Genomic DNA, 16,766 nt, shown 5'->3' with positions numbered 1-16,766 from the left:
AGAATAACGATAGTTTCTCCAGTCCCTCGAAGTTAATTGAAGTTTTTCTCCCAGGAATCAGCTCCAATAAATCTCTTCTTTTGCACTCCCTCTCAGAACTTGACCTCCTTTCTAAAGTTTGGTGCCCAGAATTAAATATGCTGGCCTGGACTTTCCCAGCAGCGGAGTGAAGGGGACCATTGCAGATCATTGATGAAAGCTTTCCAGAAAGATCTGGGGACCTCTGTTGTGTGGATTTCACAGTTCCTGGGGGCGTCAACTGTAAAGGATCTCCAGTGCCCAGCAATAGTGTTGTCATCGAGCAGGCTAAGCAGTTAATCACAGCAAAATATTCTCACTGAAAATAAACTAGGAACTTCTAGAAAAGTGAAATATTACAAATGCTGTAAAGTTGAAATAATGCTGGATAAACTCAGCAGGTCTGGCAGCATCTGTGGAGAGAGAAACAAAGTTAAGGTTTCGAGTCCATATGACTCGTCTGCATAATTCATCCTACCTACTTACTGCCTCCCCACCTGTCACATGCCACCTCAACCACCCTCCACCACCTCACACACCTTTCACCCTCCCCACCCACCTACCTGCCACCCTATCCACCTAGCACCTTACCCATGACCCTGTCTATTTACTCATTCATCCACTCAACCATTCAATAACAATCACCCAGGACATTTAAACTTACCTTATTGTAGCTATGGTCGCGTAAAGGGGCAGCTAGTGCTGTAAGGGGGAAAGTGGCTCACGTTCTCCCTGATAATGTAGCATTGCGACGGAGTTGTCCATGGAACTGTATGCCCTGCATTTCTGAAAAAGACAGTCTCAAAGAACCTGGCCAGAAATGCGGAGCACCATCAGTCTTGAAAGGTTGGAGTGGAGTGACAATCCGATGATGATTGCCGCTTCATAGCAAATCCAAGCCAATGTGTGGCAAAACATTCAACAGTTCCAAAACTGACCACTGGGGACTTGTTTACAGTCTAAAAATCAGGGGCAGGATTCTCCGACCCCCCCCACCGGGCCGGAGAATCGCCGGGGGGCGGCATGAATCCCGCCCCGACTCTGGCTGCCGGATTCTCCGGTGCCGTTTTTTTGGCAGGGGCGGGAATCGCGGCGCACCGGTCAGGGGCCGTTGGCAGCGCCCCCCCCCCCAGTGATTCTCAGGCCCGCGATGGGCCGAGTGGTCGCCCGTTTTCGGCGGTAACCGCCGGCGTAAAATACACCACGTCTGTACCGGTGGGACCTGGCTGTGCGGGTGGCCTGCGGGGTTTTCTGGGGGGTGCGTGGGGAATCTGGCCCGGGGGGGGGGGTGGGGGTTGGGGGGGGTTGTTGGGGGGGGGGGGGGGGTCCCCCACGGTGGCCTGGCCTGGGATCGGGGCCACCGATCCGCAGGCGGGCCTGTGCCATGGGATCACTCTTTCCCTCCGCGCCGGCCGGCTGTAACGGTCCGCCATGGTCGGCACGGAGAAGAACCCACCTGCGCATGTGCTGGGATGGTGCCAACACACGCTGGCGCTCCCACACATGCGCCAGCTCGCGCCGGCCGGCGGAGGCCCTTCGGCGCCGGTTGGTGTGGCGCCAAGCCCTTCAGCGCCGGCTGGCACGGTGCCAACCCCGCCGGCGCCGGCCTAGCCCCTGAAGGTGCGGAGGATTCCGCACCTTTCGGGCGGCCCAATGCTGGAGTGGTGCACGCCACTCCTTGGCACCGGTACGGCCCGCCCCACCGGGTAGGGGAGAATCCCGCCCCAGTTCTTCACTACTATTCTCTGCTTTCTGTCCCTTAGCTAATTGGGTATCCATACTGCAACTGCCCTTTTAATCCTTTGAGCTGAAATTTTGCTTACAAGTCTATTATTTGGTAACACCTTTGTTAAATACCTTTTGAAAGTCTATGTGCACAAAAACCCAATTGAAACACCAACCCAACATTTACCCAGGTGACGTTTCTACCTACAGGTGTGGCGGGATGGAGAAACCGCCCCTCTTCTTTACCTATTCCTATCCTAACTATATAACTGCTACTCCCTCCTTTAGTACAACATTAGCAATATGCTCTTCTCGAGTAACGGAATTTTAATTTTGTACTTCAGCCATGTGCACTTCCTCCAAAGATGATATTTTAGGATTAAAGTCAGCTTCACCTTTCATTTGCCTACCCCTTTACTATTTATATATTTACAAAAGACTTTTGTTTCCCTTTTAATCCATTCTCAGAATCTCACTTTCCCCTCTTTTTTCCTTTTTGGATCTCCTCTGCACTTTCTATATTCGGCTTGGTTTGCAACAGAATTATGGACCTTTGCTTTCAAAGGCTTGCTTTACCATCTTGTACTTGGCCTTCCAGAGAGCTTTAACACAGACAGTGCAGAAGGAAGCCATTCGGCCCATTGAGTCTGCACCGACCCACTTCCACCCTATCCCCGTAATCCAATAACCCCCTCCAAACCTTTTTGGTCACTAAGGGCAATTTCTCATGGCCAATCCACCTAACCTGCATGTCTTTGGACTGTGGGAGGAAACCGGAGCACCCGGAGGAAACCCACGCACACACGGGGAGAACGTACAGACTCCGCACAGACAGTGACCTAGCGGGGAATTGAACCTGGGATCCTGGCGCTGTGAAGCCACAGTGCTAGCCACCTGTGCTACCGTGCTGCCCTTTAGTTTGTTCTCTGTTGGAAAGGTGTCTGCTGTGTACCAAATACATTTTTTGTTGTTCAAAATAGATAATTAATTTTGAAAAAAAGGTAAGTGGTACAGGCTCTTTTAAAATCACAGTGTGATCATATTAACAGATTTGCAAAGACCCATTAGGAAAATGTAATTCACTATTCCAGGGCTGTGGATGTTGGCTGTTCTATTGCTCTAAGGTCCAGCGGAGCTTGAAAAAAATGAAGTGAAGCAAACCCTGCAGTGGAATCAGATTGTGTACTGTTTAGTGGGGTGGAATTTGCAGCCCCTACCACTGACGAGGTTTTCCAGTCCCGCTAAATGCAATGGATATTTGAGCTGCTCACTGCATTTTCTGGCCCTGGCCCCACCCCCAGTGCGACAGGGCTGGAAAATCCCATCCAAGCTGATGTTTGTGTAATATAGGGCGTCATTCTCCGACCCCCCAACGTGAATCCCGCCCCCGCCGGTTGCCGAAGTCTCCGGTACCGGATATTCGGCGGGGGCGGTAATCGAGTCGCGCCGGTTGGCGGGCCCCCTCGCTCGATTCTCCGGCCCGGACGGGCCGAAGTCCCGCCGATAAATTGCCTGTCCCGCCGGCGTAAATTAGAATACCTATTTACCGGCGGGACAAGGCGGCGTGGGCGGGCTCCGGGGTTCTGGGGGGGGGGGCGGGGGGGCGCGGGGCGATCAGACCCCGGGGGGTGCCCCCACGGTGGCCTGGCCCACCTCAGGCAATTGACTGAGGTGCAGCATGGTAGCCTTGTGGATAGCACAACTGCTTCACAGCTCCAGGGTCCCAGGTTCGATTCTGGCTTGGGTCACTGTCTGTGCGGAGTCTGCACATCCTCCCCGTGTGTGTGTGGGTTTCCTCCGGGTGCTTCGGTTTCCTCCCACAGTCCAAAGATGTGCGGGTTAGGTGGATTGGCCATGATAAATTGCCCTTAGTGTCCAAAATTTCCCTTAGTGTTGGATGGGGTTACTGGGTTATGGGGATAGGGTGGCGGTGTTGACCTTGGGTAGGGTGCTCTTTCCAAGAGCCGGTGCAGACTCGATGGGCCGAATGGCCTCCTTCTGCACTGTAAATTCTATGATAATCTATGATGATAAATATAAACATAGTGCAAAGGCCGTCTTCCTCCCTCACAGATCCCACCTTTCTAACCCCCTAATCTAAACTAAACTAAACCCCAACCCCCCCCGCTTCGGCAGACGGTTAATTTTCCCAAAGAAGTCGACGAACGGCTGCCACCTCCGGACGAACCCTGACATTGGCCCTCTCAAGGCGAACTTGATTTTCTCCAGACAGAGAAAGCACCTTTGGAAATCTTCCTTCATTTGGTCTACTAGTCGGGTCAAAATTAGTTTATGTAACCGTTCCCATTCCAGTGCCACCTGGATGCCTAGATATCGAAAGCTTCCCCTTACCACTCTAAATGGGAGCTCCCTCAATTGCCTCGCCTGCCCGCTTGCCTGGATTGCGAACATCTCACTTTTCCTCATGTTCAATTTATAACCCGAAAACCGGCCAAATTCCCCCAGAATCCTCATAATTTCTTCCATCCCTTCTAGTTGGTCCAAAACATATAGGAGCTGGTCGTTTGCTTATAGCGAGACTCTGTGTTGCACCCCTCCCCGAACCAGCCCCTTCCAGCCCCTTGAGGTTCTCAGCGGAATTGTCAATGGTTCTATGGCCAGCGCAAACAGCAGTGGGGAGAGGGGCATCCCTGCCTCGTCCCCCGGTGCAGCCTAAAATAGCCCGATGTTTACCTGTTCGTCCGTACACTCGCCACGGACACCTGATACAGCAACCTAACTCAGTCAATGAAACCCCGTCCAAACCCAAACCGCTCCAGCACCTCCCACAGATAGATCCATTCCACCCAATCAAATGCATTCTCTGCGTCCATTGCGACCACTACCTGCACATCCCTACCCTCTGGGGGCATCATGATCACATTCAGCAGCCTTCTAATGTTGGCCGCCAACTGCCTACCCTTAACGAATCCCGTCTGGTCCTCCCGAATCACGTCCGGAACGCAGTCTTCAATCCTCGAGGACAAGATTTTGGCCAACAGTTTGGCGTCTACATTTAGTAGGGAGATCGGTCTGTAGGACCCGCATAGCTCCGGGTCCTTGTCCCGCTTCAGGATCAGTGAGATCGTGGCCTGTGATATCGTCGGGGGAAGCACCCAATGCTCCCTTGCCTCATTAAATGTCCTCATCAACAGCGACCCCAATATCCCAGAGAACTTTGTATAAAGCTCCACTGCGTACCCGTCCGGTCCCGGGGCTTTACCTGTCTGCATGGCCTTCAGCCTCTCTGCTATTTCCTCCAATCCGATCGGGGTCCCCAGCCCTTCTACCAACCCCCGTCCACCTTTGGGAACCTCAGATCCCCTAAGAATTGCCTCATCCCCTCCGGCCCAGCTGGGGGTTCCGATTCATAGAGCCTGCTATAAAACTCCTTAAACGCCTTATTAACCCCTGCTGAATCTCCCTGTCCCTTACTTTCCCAATCTCCCTGGCTGCCTCCCTCTTTCTAAGCTGCTGCGCGAGCTTTCTGCTGGCCTTCTTTCCATATTCATATATCACTCCCCTCGCCTTCCTTAGCTGCTCCACCGCCTTCCCTGTAGTTAACAAGCCAAACTCCGCCTGTAGCCTCCATCGTTCCCTTAAAAGCCCTGGCTCTGGGGTCTCCGCATATCTCCTGTCAACCTGAAGTATTTCCCTTATCAGTCGGTCCGTCTCTGCTCTCTACCTTCTCCCTGTGGGCCCGTATCGAGATCAGCTCCCCTCTAACCACCGCCTTCAGTGCCTCCCAGACCATTGCAGCCGAATCTTCCCCCATATCATTAACTTGCAGATACATTTCCTCACCTGCCCGCACATCTCCTCATCCGCTAACAGTCCGACATCCAATCTCCAGTGCGGGCGTTGGCCACCCTCCTTGCTCACCTGTAGGTCCACCCAGTGCGGGGCATGATCCGAGACCGTGATCGCTGAATACTCAGTGTCCGCTACCCCCGTCAGTAACGCCCTGTTCAAGATGAATAAGTCGATCCAGGAGTACACTTTATGCATGTGTGAGCAAAAGGAGAACTCCTTCGCTATCGGCCGCCCAAAGCTCCATGGGTCCACCCCCCCCATCTGCTCCATAAACCCCTTTAGCTTCTTTGCCATGGCTGGCACCCTGCCTGTCCTTGAGCTCGACCGGTCTAGCCTTTGCTCAATGACTGTGTTGAAGTTCTCTCCCCATGACCAACTTATGCGAATCCAGGGCCAGGATCTTCCCCAACATCCTCCTTATGAACTCCACATCATCCCAATTTGGCGCGTACACATTTACTAGTACTACCGGCAGCCCTTCCAGCTTCCGACTAACCATGATGTAACGGCCTCCCACATCCGCAACTATTCTTCCCGCCTCGGATGACACTTGTTTATTAATCAGGATCGTGACCCCTCTAGTCTTAGAGTCAAGCCTGAGTGAAAAACCTGTCCGACCCATCCCTCCCTTAATCTAATTTGATCGGTTACCCTAAGGTGCGTCTCTTGTAACATTGCCACGTCCGCCTTCAATCCCCTCAAATGCGCGAACACGCGTGCCCTCTTCACCGGCCCATTTAGCCCTCTAACGTTCCATGTGATCAGCCTGGTTGGGGAGCTTCTCGCCCCCCCCCTTCCCCCGATCAGCCATCACCTTTCTTGGGCCAGTCACCAGCTCGGGCCCCACGCATCTGCAGGCCCACCCCTAGGCAGTCAATATAGTTTTTCCATAACAAGTCTCACACTTAGCCCTAAGGGTCTTGCCACTTGCAATATGCAACACATGTGAGTTTTAAAACACAATACCTTAAAAGATAAATGTTTGAGTAAGAGGTTTTTTTTTTTTTGCAATCACTTCCCCTAATTCATCCTTTTCCAAAGGACCAGAATTATCATATAGTGAGTGACTTAATAAAAACATGAAGATAATAATGACACACTATACATACAATATATATGTTATTACACAGATCTGTGATAATGTTCAGAGTTAACCAAGGAGTATCATACATTCCATTGCAAAATCTGTGCCATATATTAACCCTGTACACGCAGAAACTGACTTACTAAAACAGCTTTTGCTATTCATGGATGAAGACTGCATGCATGCCTCATGGGTAGGAATGTAAATTTGGAGGGATTACGTACAATACAAAAATCACTTGGTCTGTAATAGTACTGTGTAGACTTTTCCTGGCACTAAATCATTATATGGCTCCTTCAGTGGTTAGTGTTCAGCAAGTAGTTAAACCTAACAGACCAGAAAATCCCAGATTCAGTCCCTGGCCTGTGATGGGTTGGCGGCAGTGGTACAGCATTTAAAATTGACTTCACTTGTTCTGAGTTGGAGAGGAAAGTTCATTATGATTCATGCTTCTAATTGCTTACATATTCGCCCTGCTTCTTCTGGAAACTACTATGGAGGACAGAATTTGACGTGGTGGTGATGATCTTAAAAACAACTTGTTAACCTTGGCCATCAATACTTGACATTTGTGCCCATGAAACTATATAAAATACTGGTGTCATCTAATGCTTAGACTCTTAGTGAAAGTTGTGTTGAACGTGCTTTAGTTTGTATTCTGCATTGAGATCACAGATATGTTGTTGGTTCTGGTATTTTGATTGAGTTTGAAATGCAACAACTATTTGCTAACTAATAAGACCATAAGACATAGGAGCGGAAGTAAGGCCATTCGGCCCATCGAGTCCACTCCGCCATTCAATCATGGCTGATTTCAACTCCATTTACCCGCTCTCTCTCCATAGCCCTTAATTCCTCAAGAAATCAAGAATTTATCAACTTCTGTCTTAAAGACACTCAACGTTCCGGCCTCCACCGCAATGAATTGTGGCAATGAATTCCACAGACCCACCACTCTCTGGCTAAAGAAATTTCTCCTCATCTCTGTTCTAAAGTGACTCCCTTTTATTCTAAGGCTGTGCCCCCGGGTCCTAGTCTTCCCTGCTAATGGAAACAACTTCCCTACATCCACCCTATCTAAGCCATTCATTATCTTGTAAGTTTCTATTAGATCTCCCCTCAACCTCCTAAACTCCAATGAATATAATCCCAGGATCCCCAGACGTTCATCGTATGTTAGGCCTACCGTTCCTGGGATCATCCGTGTGAATCTCCGCTGGACCCGCTCCAGTGCCAGTATGTCCTTCCTGAGGTGTGGGGCCCAAAATTGCTCACAGTATTCTAAATGGGGCCTAACTAATGCTTTATAAAGCTTCAGAAGTACATCCCTGCTTTTATATTCCAAGCCTCTTGAGATGAATGACAACATTGCATTTGCTTTCTTAATTACGGACTCAACCTGCAAGTTTACCTTTAGAGAATCCTGGACTAGGACTCCCAAGTCCCTTTGCACTTGTAGAGGGTTCCATCTCTGCTACTCCACTACTGGGCCGATATCTGGGATTTGAGTATCTGTGTGTGTCTCTCTCCAGCTGGCACTGAAACTTCAGAGGCCAGGGGATGCCGCACTGGGACACCTCCACGGGAGAGAGCACTGAATCAAGCCTGCCGTTTATCCCTAACCGGAAGCCTGAGGCTTATATCACACAGATATCCAGACCCCCACCAATGCCCAGGTGATTCTCTCTCTTGCCGGTGGTGCAACACCCACCCGGTTCCTACTTCGCTGGAGTAGCTTTCCCAAGAGAGAGAATAGGACACTGCTGTTTATTACCTAACCAGCAGCCTGTCCTGAGTGAACGGGTTCGAATCGTCCAAGATGACCCTAGATTCTCGACCCCGGAATTAAGGTGAGGAATATCTTAACAATGACTTGGTCAGAGATCGCTGGTGAGAGATTGAAGAATTGAAACGACTCCAATTATCAGCAAATCGAGGTTTATTGCAAAACCCAGGTCAAAATCATCCAACAGAAGAAATTATAATAAAATCTTAAACTCTAACACAAACTAAGTCTATTCAAGAAGTACTATAACGGACACAACGTAAAATCTTATTGTTACACAAGTTTAGCAATGGCACAAAACACAAATCAAGCCCCCTTCCCCAAAGCCTCAACCACTATCAAAGTCCCGGGAGTTTCGCAAGCTGCTGCAGGGTACTTACGGTCACAGGCTGCGAGAGGTCAAGTCGAAGGTGGAGAGGTCAAGCCAAGAGACCCTCAATCGAAACACAGCCCCTTTGATATCCGTTTTACCTGGCTTTTTCCTGTGTTCGGCCAGCCCCTTTTGCATTGAATCCATAAGGTTTAAAGTTCCCGCTGGTCCTGCCCCCTTTGAGCCGGTCAGACCTGTCAAGATGGGAGTACCTCCCCTAGGTCCGCCTCCAGTCTGCTTTTTGAGATGATGAGGTTGAGCTCCCTTGTGAAGATTTTCAAAGTCTTCCATCTGCTCCGGAGATCGCTGCTATGTTGATGGGGTGTTGATTGGATTCTGCTCTGGTGGAGGCCAAGTCATTTACATCTGCATGGGGCTATGACCATCCCATTGTCCTGCTTGCAGGCAGGCCCCTTGTGTATTCCCGTGCCCCTTTGTCTGTGTTTTAATCTTATCTAGTTGTCTGGCTCCTTCTTCCTTGTAGCTCCTGGGGGGGGGGGGGGGGGGGGTTTGTAAATACCTATGCCCCTACTCGGCTCAGCGGACCAAGCCTGCTGGGAAATTTGGTTACGTTCCCTTGGCTGAAAAGTGTCCAGTTTACAGTCTCTGGGTTTTATTCTTGGGCAGTCCAAAAAGGGCCGAATTGCCCGAAAACCTTAAACACTTCAGCATTATGAATTTTGTCACCGTTTAGAAAATAGTCCATGCCTCTATTGTTTTTTCCAAAGTGCAAGACCTCGCACTTGCCCACGTTGAATTTCATCAGCCATTTCTTGGACCACTCTCCTAAACTGTCTAAATCTTTCTGCAGCCTCCCCACCTCCTCCATACTACCTGCCCCTCCACCTATCTTTGTATCATCGGCAAACTTAGCCAGAATGCCCCCAGTCCCGTCATCTAGATCGTTAATATATAAAGAGAACAGCTGTGGCCCCAACACTGAACCCTGCGGGACACCACTCGTCACCGGTTGCCATTCCGAAAAAGAACCTTTTATCCCAACTCTCTGCCTTCTGCCTGACAGCCAATCGTCAATCCATGTTAGTACCTTGCCTCGAATACCATGGGCCCTTATTTTACTCAGCAGTCTCCCGTGAGGCACCTTATCAAAGGCCTTTTGGAAGTCAAGATAGATAACATCCATTGGCTCTCCTTGGTCTAACCTATTTGTTATCTCTTCAAAGAACTCTAACAGGTTTGTCAGGCACGACCTCCCCTTACTAAATCCATGCTGACTTGTCCTAATCCGACCCTGCACTTCCAAGAATTTAGAAATCTCATCCTTAACAATGGATTCTAGAATCTTGCCAACAACCGAGGTTAGGCTAATAGGCCTATAATTTTCCATCTTTTTCCTTGTTCCCTTTTTGAACATAGATGCAACACGATTACAAAATGCTGCTCACTGAGGGTAATTTGGTAATTTTCATGGGGATTAATGTGCACTGCATCAAGTTAGTTATAAACATCAGTTTAGGCCTAGATTTACCCTTGTGCATCGCGTGCAGAGAGTTGGGAGAATTTCAGGCTCCATGAACCTTTCTAAAAACGTCTGACAAAACATTCCTGGGTGGAGCTGTCCAATGGGAGTCAGGCTGGGTGACTCCAGAACAAGTGTAAAGGATACTGTGTGCAGAAGTGGACTGGGTGGAAGGCCTGCCTCAGTGCTCGGGACTGTGTTGAAGTTTAATGAAAAATTAGAAAAGCATAAAACTGTCCTCCAACCCTTCGCCATCACCCCCCCTCAAACACCCACACAATCCCGATGCCCATCCATACCAGCCCAGCCATTTAATGCCCCTCTGCCAAGGCCTCACTTACCCCCATGCCAACTATGCCCCTCTGTCCACCCCATGGGCAGCACAGTAGCACAGTGGTTAGCACTGTTGCTTCACAGCTCCAGGGTCCCAGGTTCGATTCCTGTCTTGGGTCACTGTCTGTGCAGAGTCTGTTTGTTCTCCCTGTGTCTCTGTGGGTTTCCCCCGCGTGCTCCGGTTTCCTCCCACAAGTCCCGAAAGTCGTGCTGCTGTGTAATTTGGACATTTAAATTCTCCCTCCGTGTACCCGAACAGGAGGCGAAATGTGGCGACTAGGGGCTTTTCACAGTAACTTCATTGCAGTATTAATGTAAGACTACTTGTGACAATAAAGATTATTATTATTATAGCCCAAATGTCAACCTATGCCACTCCATCCACCTCTATGGTCCTTTATAGTCCTTATGCCAAATTAGTGCCAACTCATGCCACCAACCCCACCCTTTGCCCTTACACCTCACATGTCATATCAGCCATCCAGTATCCACCATGGACAGACCTCAGACCATGCTGAGATTAAATAAAATAAATTCCAAGTGTCTATATTTTTTAACAAATGCCTAATTAATAAAACCCCATTTACTACATGTACATTCCTATAACTCCCATTGTATCTTACAACAATTAACATTCTCTTAAATTGCGAGGGCGTGATTCTCCACTCCTGCGCCGGTTGGGAGAATCACCTGGGCCGCCTATATTTCCCAGGACGCCGGTCCGACGCCCTCCCACGATTCTCCCAAGCGGCGGGAACGGCCCGGTCGAGTTTCGCAGGCCGCAGGCCGGAAAATCGCGGGAGACACCCAAAATGGCGATTCTCCGGCACCCCCGCTATTCTCAGGCCCGGATGGGCCGAGCGGCCAGACCAAAACGGCGGGTTCCCCCTGGCGCCGTCCACACCTGGTCGCTGCCGTCGTGAACGGTGCGTGAACGCTGGGGGGGGGCGGCCTGCGGGGGGGCGAGGGGGGATCCTGCACCGGGGGGGGGTACCACAAATGTGGGGTGGCCCGCGATCGGTGCCCACCGATCGTCGGGCCATCCTCTCTGAAGGAGGACCTCCTTCCTTCCGCAGCCCCGCAAGATTTGTCAGACATCTTCTTGCGGGGCGGGCTTAGAGAGGACGGCAACCACGCATGCGCGGGTTGGCGCCGGGCAACCCGCGCATGCGCGGATGACGCCCGTTATGCGGCGCCGGCCGCGTCATCTATGCGGCGCCGCTTTTATGCGGGCGACAAGGCCTGGCGCGTGTACATGACGCGGCCCTGATCCCAGTCCATTGTCAGGGCCTGAATCGGTCAGGATCGGGGCCGTTTCGCGCCGTTGTGAACCTCGACGGCGTTCACGACGGCGCAGCCACTTCGGCGCGGGAGTGGAGAATCCCGCCCACTAATCCATTGACTGGAATTCACCATCCATTCACGTTGGCGAGGTTCTCCGGCTCGATGGCACAGTGGTTAGCACTGCTGCCTCACACGCTAGAGACTCATTTTGATTTCGGCCTTGGGTGACTGTCTGTGTGGAGTTTGCACTTTCTCCCCATGTCTGCGCGGGTTTCCTCCCACATTTTTCTCCCACAGTCCAAAGATGTGCAGGTTAGGGGATTGACCATGATTAATATAGGGAGTCACTGGGATAGGGTGAGGGAGTGGGCATAGGTGGAGTACTCATTCGGAGGGTTGATGCAGTCTCGCTGGGCCGACTGGCCTCCTTCTGCACTATAGAGTTTCTATGATTCCTGAATGGAGTTTTGGCTGAACGCAAGATTCTCCGATCTCGCTGGCAGCGGTGTTGGGCCGAACTCGGATCGGAGATTGCCGGCCATTAGAAAAACAAGCATTCCCATAGTCCCATTTTAAAGGATCCATGACCACTTGGAGCTGTCAATCAAACTGAAATGGCAGGTGCCCCACTGTGATAATGATTGTGAAATCAATCATGCAGCACTAATCCAGTAATGGAAGCCCAAGTACTGAAGGACTGGAGATTTAAATACCTTGAGAGTTTCCTTTGACAGTTCAGCTTTACACTTTTGACAGTTGTTGTTGACAGTTCCAATGAGCTTCACAGTTCTAATGAGTTTATGCACTTTTGATATGTGTTCATTCCTTCTTTTAGCATTTCCAAAGGACCCCTGACCACCCCCACAGATGTCCCAGGACCATATCAAAGGGATTCCCATACATCTCCAAAAGGATACCGTGGCTATCCAAACAAATTCACAAAGTTCACATCTGCTCCTGCCAGATCTAAATTGCACTGATTGGGTTTCATACACTTCTCACACCAAAATCGCACATGCAGGGAGGGAGCTGCTGATTTCTATCGGCAGCTGCCTCCGTGAAATGCGCATGTGTGAATCCCAACCCAGGCCCATTCCTGCTACTGAGCAAATGGTAGTGCCATGTTTGAGGGCAGGACTTTATTTGGTCCTCATCTGCCATTTTCTTCACGATGGCAAGACTTTTTTGTCTTGGTGAAAATCTAGGCCATAATCTTTTAATAGGAGGGTAGATTTAAGTATGAAGTGCATTAAAAACACAAAGGGACAACTCTTTGAAATTCAGTGATTTCAGATTTAAGTGGTTGGATTGCACAAGCTAATGTTTGAACGTTTCTCTCAATATAGGAAAGATTTGAAGTGAAAAATCCACCACATACATACATTCTGAAATTGAAAGGTTATCTTGATCCCGCTGTAACCAGAAAGGTAAGCAATACTTCCAAATACTAGTGTTACACTACTTTTATTGTTAGTGCCATATCTTTCTCAATGAGTTCACCTCTTACTTTTCTATAAACCTTGGAGAGTTATTGTTTCATTCAAGTTCATGTTTTTATCTTGTCTTACTGTTAGTTTAGATTCTTGCAGTCACCCTGTATCGTACTCTAATTATTATAATTACAACCCCCAACAGTTTGTCTTCCAGTACATAAGCAATATGGCTAATATTACCAAAAGAAACATAATTCATTTTCTTGGTTTCTTGACACTAATCATCAATGTACCCCCAGTTTTGAGCAAGAACAGGCATTTTAGGTTTATTATCACATTGCATAGTCCATGTTGACACAGGGCAGCTGATTACCTATTGGCTGTTGTGGGTGAAGAAGAAGGTGACAGTTCAGCTCAATGGTGTATTGTTGAACCACTTACTAGGTGGCTGTTTTCGGCATTTGTTTGTGAGAATGAAAGACGTCAATTTCCTGTTGGAGAAGAAAATGGCCTTTTACGAAAATAGTTTGGGTCAAATTAGCTTTTTGGTGGGAAGGGTGAAAATGACAAAACTAATTGTAATGTAGGCAAAAGCAGCGACCACTTTGCAGCAGTCCTATGACCATAGGTGTGAGTTAAGATTGTATTTTGCTTTCTCTGGCTGGAGTGCAGGAGAAACAGAAGTACGCTCTGGAGAGAGGGCTGCGGCCAGCATCTCGCATCCACAGTGAAAATCCTGTACTTAAACTGCAGTACCTCAAGATTTATTGGAAGATTTCCAAAGGCACAATGAATACTGGAAAAGCTCCATGTATATAGCTTTTTCTTTCTCCCACACACTCCAGCAAGAGAGACCATATGAAAACAATAAAGCTGGAATTAGCAGTGGGGTGTGAGATTGCCATTTTTGACGTGGGAGGATACAAGATTGTGAGTTCAGATGCAAGACTCCGACTCATTAGTCTGATTTAGTGGGATGACCTTGGTACATCAAATCGTGCAATTTATTTTCCCACTATAAAGCATTGGAAAATTAATCTCAATTTGTATATTTTAAAAGATCAAAACAGGACATCACTCTGAAATCTGAAATGTTTACTACCTAAAATTGCGAATGGACAAGCAGAAGTTACCAAGTTAATTGAAATAATCAGCATCGGAATATTGAAAATAAAATGTTACTGCAAAAGCAGTAGTTCCATGAACTCACTATGATTCCAAAAATATTTTATTTGGTCAGCACAGATGTTCTTGCATCCTGTGCGGATTTTATCAGCAGTTTTTTTGCAGCATAGTCCAATGAGAGAAATGCACTAAACAATTTCTTCCAGCTTGAATAATCCTGGCTTTAGATCTTCCTGATTTTTAAATGTGCCTCCAGTTTAAATGAAGAAGCTGGCACATTCTGTCAGCCAACCAGACAGGGTAAGACACAGAGCATATAACAAAGTGTAGATATTTTCTTTTCACCTCATATATAAATGGGGATGAGTTTCATATTATATAGTTCCACAACAAGACTGAATGCTGCCAAGAATTTGACACTTGCAGAAACCTTTAACAAAACACATACGTTGTGGACTTTCAACATTTCTATTATGTAGTGAAAATAAATCCCACAAAAACTCAACTTTTAGTAATCATAGTGTGAATTGAAAGCATATCAAAAGAATTCTATATGCTGGGCTACATTATATGCTTCAATGAGGATGATTTAAAATGTAATTTCCACACAGTGTACAGCAATCTACCCACATGAACAGATAACAAACATACGAAACTGTGTGGAAGTATTGAGGTCAGTAAAATAGCTTTGACTCTGGAAGAAATGTACTCTGAATTTTGAAGATGAATGCCACTTCTATGGAAATTATAAGCTATCAAAAGAATTCCCAGGATGGTATCTGGTGGAAGGCAAAGCTATTTAAATGTGCTGTTAGTAGTGTGGACAGTCTTTACAAGTATGGTGGAAGGTACTTGATCATATTTTTGATCCAATATTCTCATATGTAATCCAAAAATAGACCTAACCTTTTATGTTTTTGCAAACAACTGTAATTAAATATTGAGCATATTTCTCTAATTGTTTCAGTGGAAATATTGTTTGGATAATCAGAAATGAAGATATGTGACAGTCATTTGGAATCCATTGTCTAATCCTAATGGGGTTAGAATGGATACTGAAGATGATTAATTTGTTTAGTTATAATTGAGTCTTGGACATTCAACTATTACATAGAATTTCAAATAAAGGGTTATGAATTTTGCGTTTTCAGAGTTACAATGGATATATTTAACTATTTTGTTTGCACAGTGAATACCACTGTTTAATATTGCTCCTGTTCTCATTGTCAACCTTTCTTAACACTTTTCCCACCTTCAAAATTAGAGATGTTTTGAAAAAGACTGAATCATAGAATTTACAGTGCTGAAGGAGGCCATTCGGCCCATCGAGTTTCCACCAGCCCTTGGAAAGAGCACCCTACTTAAGCCCACGCCTCCACCCTATCCCAGTAATCCCCCAAAACCTTTTGGACACTAGGGAGCAATTTAGCATGATCAATCCACCCAACCTGCAAATCTTTAGACTGTGGGAGGAAACCGGAGCACCCGGAGGAAACCCACGAAGACATGTGGAGAAAGTGCAAACTCCACATAGACAGTGAGGTCGGAATTGAACTCGGGTCCCTGGAGTTGTGAAGCAGCAGTGCTAACCACTGTGTCACCGTGCCGCCCTGAAGTAATATAAATAAAGTTTATTGTCAGGAAGAGGCAATTTGTTAACATTACCTTTTTTTAAACTAGTCCTAAGAAAATATAGTGAATCTGATCAATTGATGTCTTTATTCATATCTAAGATGGAAGATAATAATGAAGTGCCTTTGAGGAAGTTTCTGAAAGCATGGAAGGAGATTGAAGACACTAGGAGAGAGCATAGGATCATATCTTCCAGATCTGTATGATAAGTTCCATATTTCCCAACAGGACCTTTTTTTTTGCCTTTTCCAGATTCCGTACATCCTCTGGGACCCACCTGTGCTATCTAAAATCTAATTTGACCATGTGAAAACTGATCCTCCACACTGCAGAACTCTTACTCACAAAAATCTTTCTCCTCAACTTAATATCCTCAAAGTTATCAGTTCCCTCTGAATGGCTTCTATAAATCTTAGGAATATGACTATTTTCACTATTGGATAGGCACATGGAGCATACCAGAATGACAGGGAGTGGGATATCTTGGTTTCGGACAAAGCTCGACACAACATCGAGGGCCGAAGGGCCTGTTCTGCGCTGTACTGTTCTATGTTCTCTGTTCTATGTAGGACCTAGGTCACCCGTTTCTTCACAAACAGTGGATAGAGGCACGTAGAGGCACATGCTTTCAAATTATAGTTGAGGGAGAGGCAACTCCTAATTTTCTGGGAAGTGCACTTGTT

General features: G+C 47.6%; 1 protein-coding gene across 8 annotated transcripts in view; it reads left to right on the top strand.

The window, feature by feature from the left end:
• Positions 1 to 16,766, top strand: part of LOC140390359 (formin-like protein 2) — a 378,101-nt gene that overhangs the window by 207,471 nt on the left and 153,864 nt on the right. For all 8 annotated transcript variants that reach the window (XR_011934621.1, XM_072475506.1, XM_072475489.1 and 5 more), the window contains exon 3: positions 13,240 to 13,320. Coding sequence is in view for 7 of the 8 variants with exons in the window: in XM_072475506.1 (XP_072331607.1) it covers positions 13,240 to 13,320 (81 nt within the window). In the remaining variant the exon portion in view is untranslated. The remainder of the gene's footprint in view (positions 1 to 13,239; positions 13,321 to 16,766) is intronic.

Source organism: Scyliorhinus torazame, chromosome 2 (genome assembly GCF_047496885.1).
Source record: "Scyliorhinus torazame isolate Kashiwa2021f chromosome 2, sScyTor2.1, whole genome shotgun sequence".
In the NCBI taxonomy this organism is placed as follows: domain Eukaryota; kingdom Metazoa; phylum Chordata; class Chondrichthyes; order Carcharhiniformes; family Scyliorhinidae; genus Scyliorhinus; species Scyliorhinus torazame.
The sequence above is the reverse complement of the archived record's forward strand: the minus strand, read 5'-3'. Positions and strand labels throughout refer to the sequence as shown.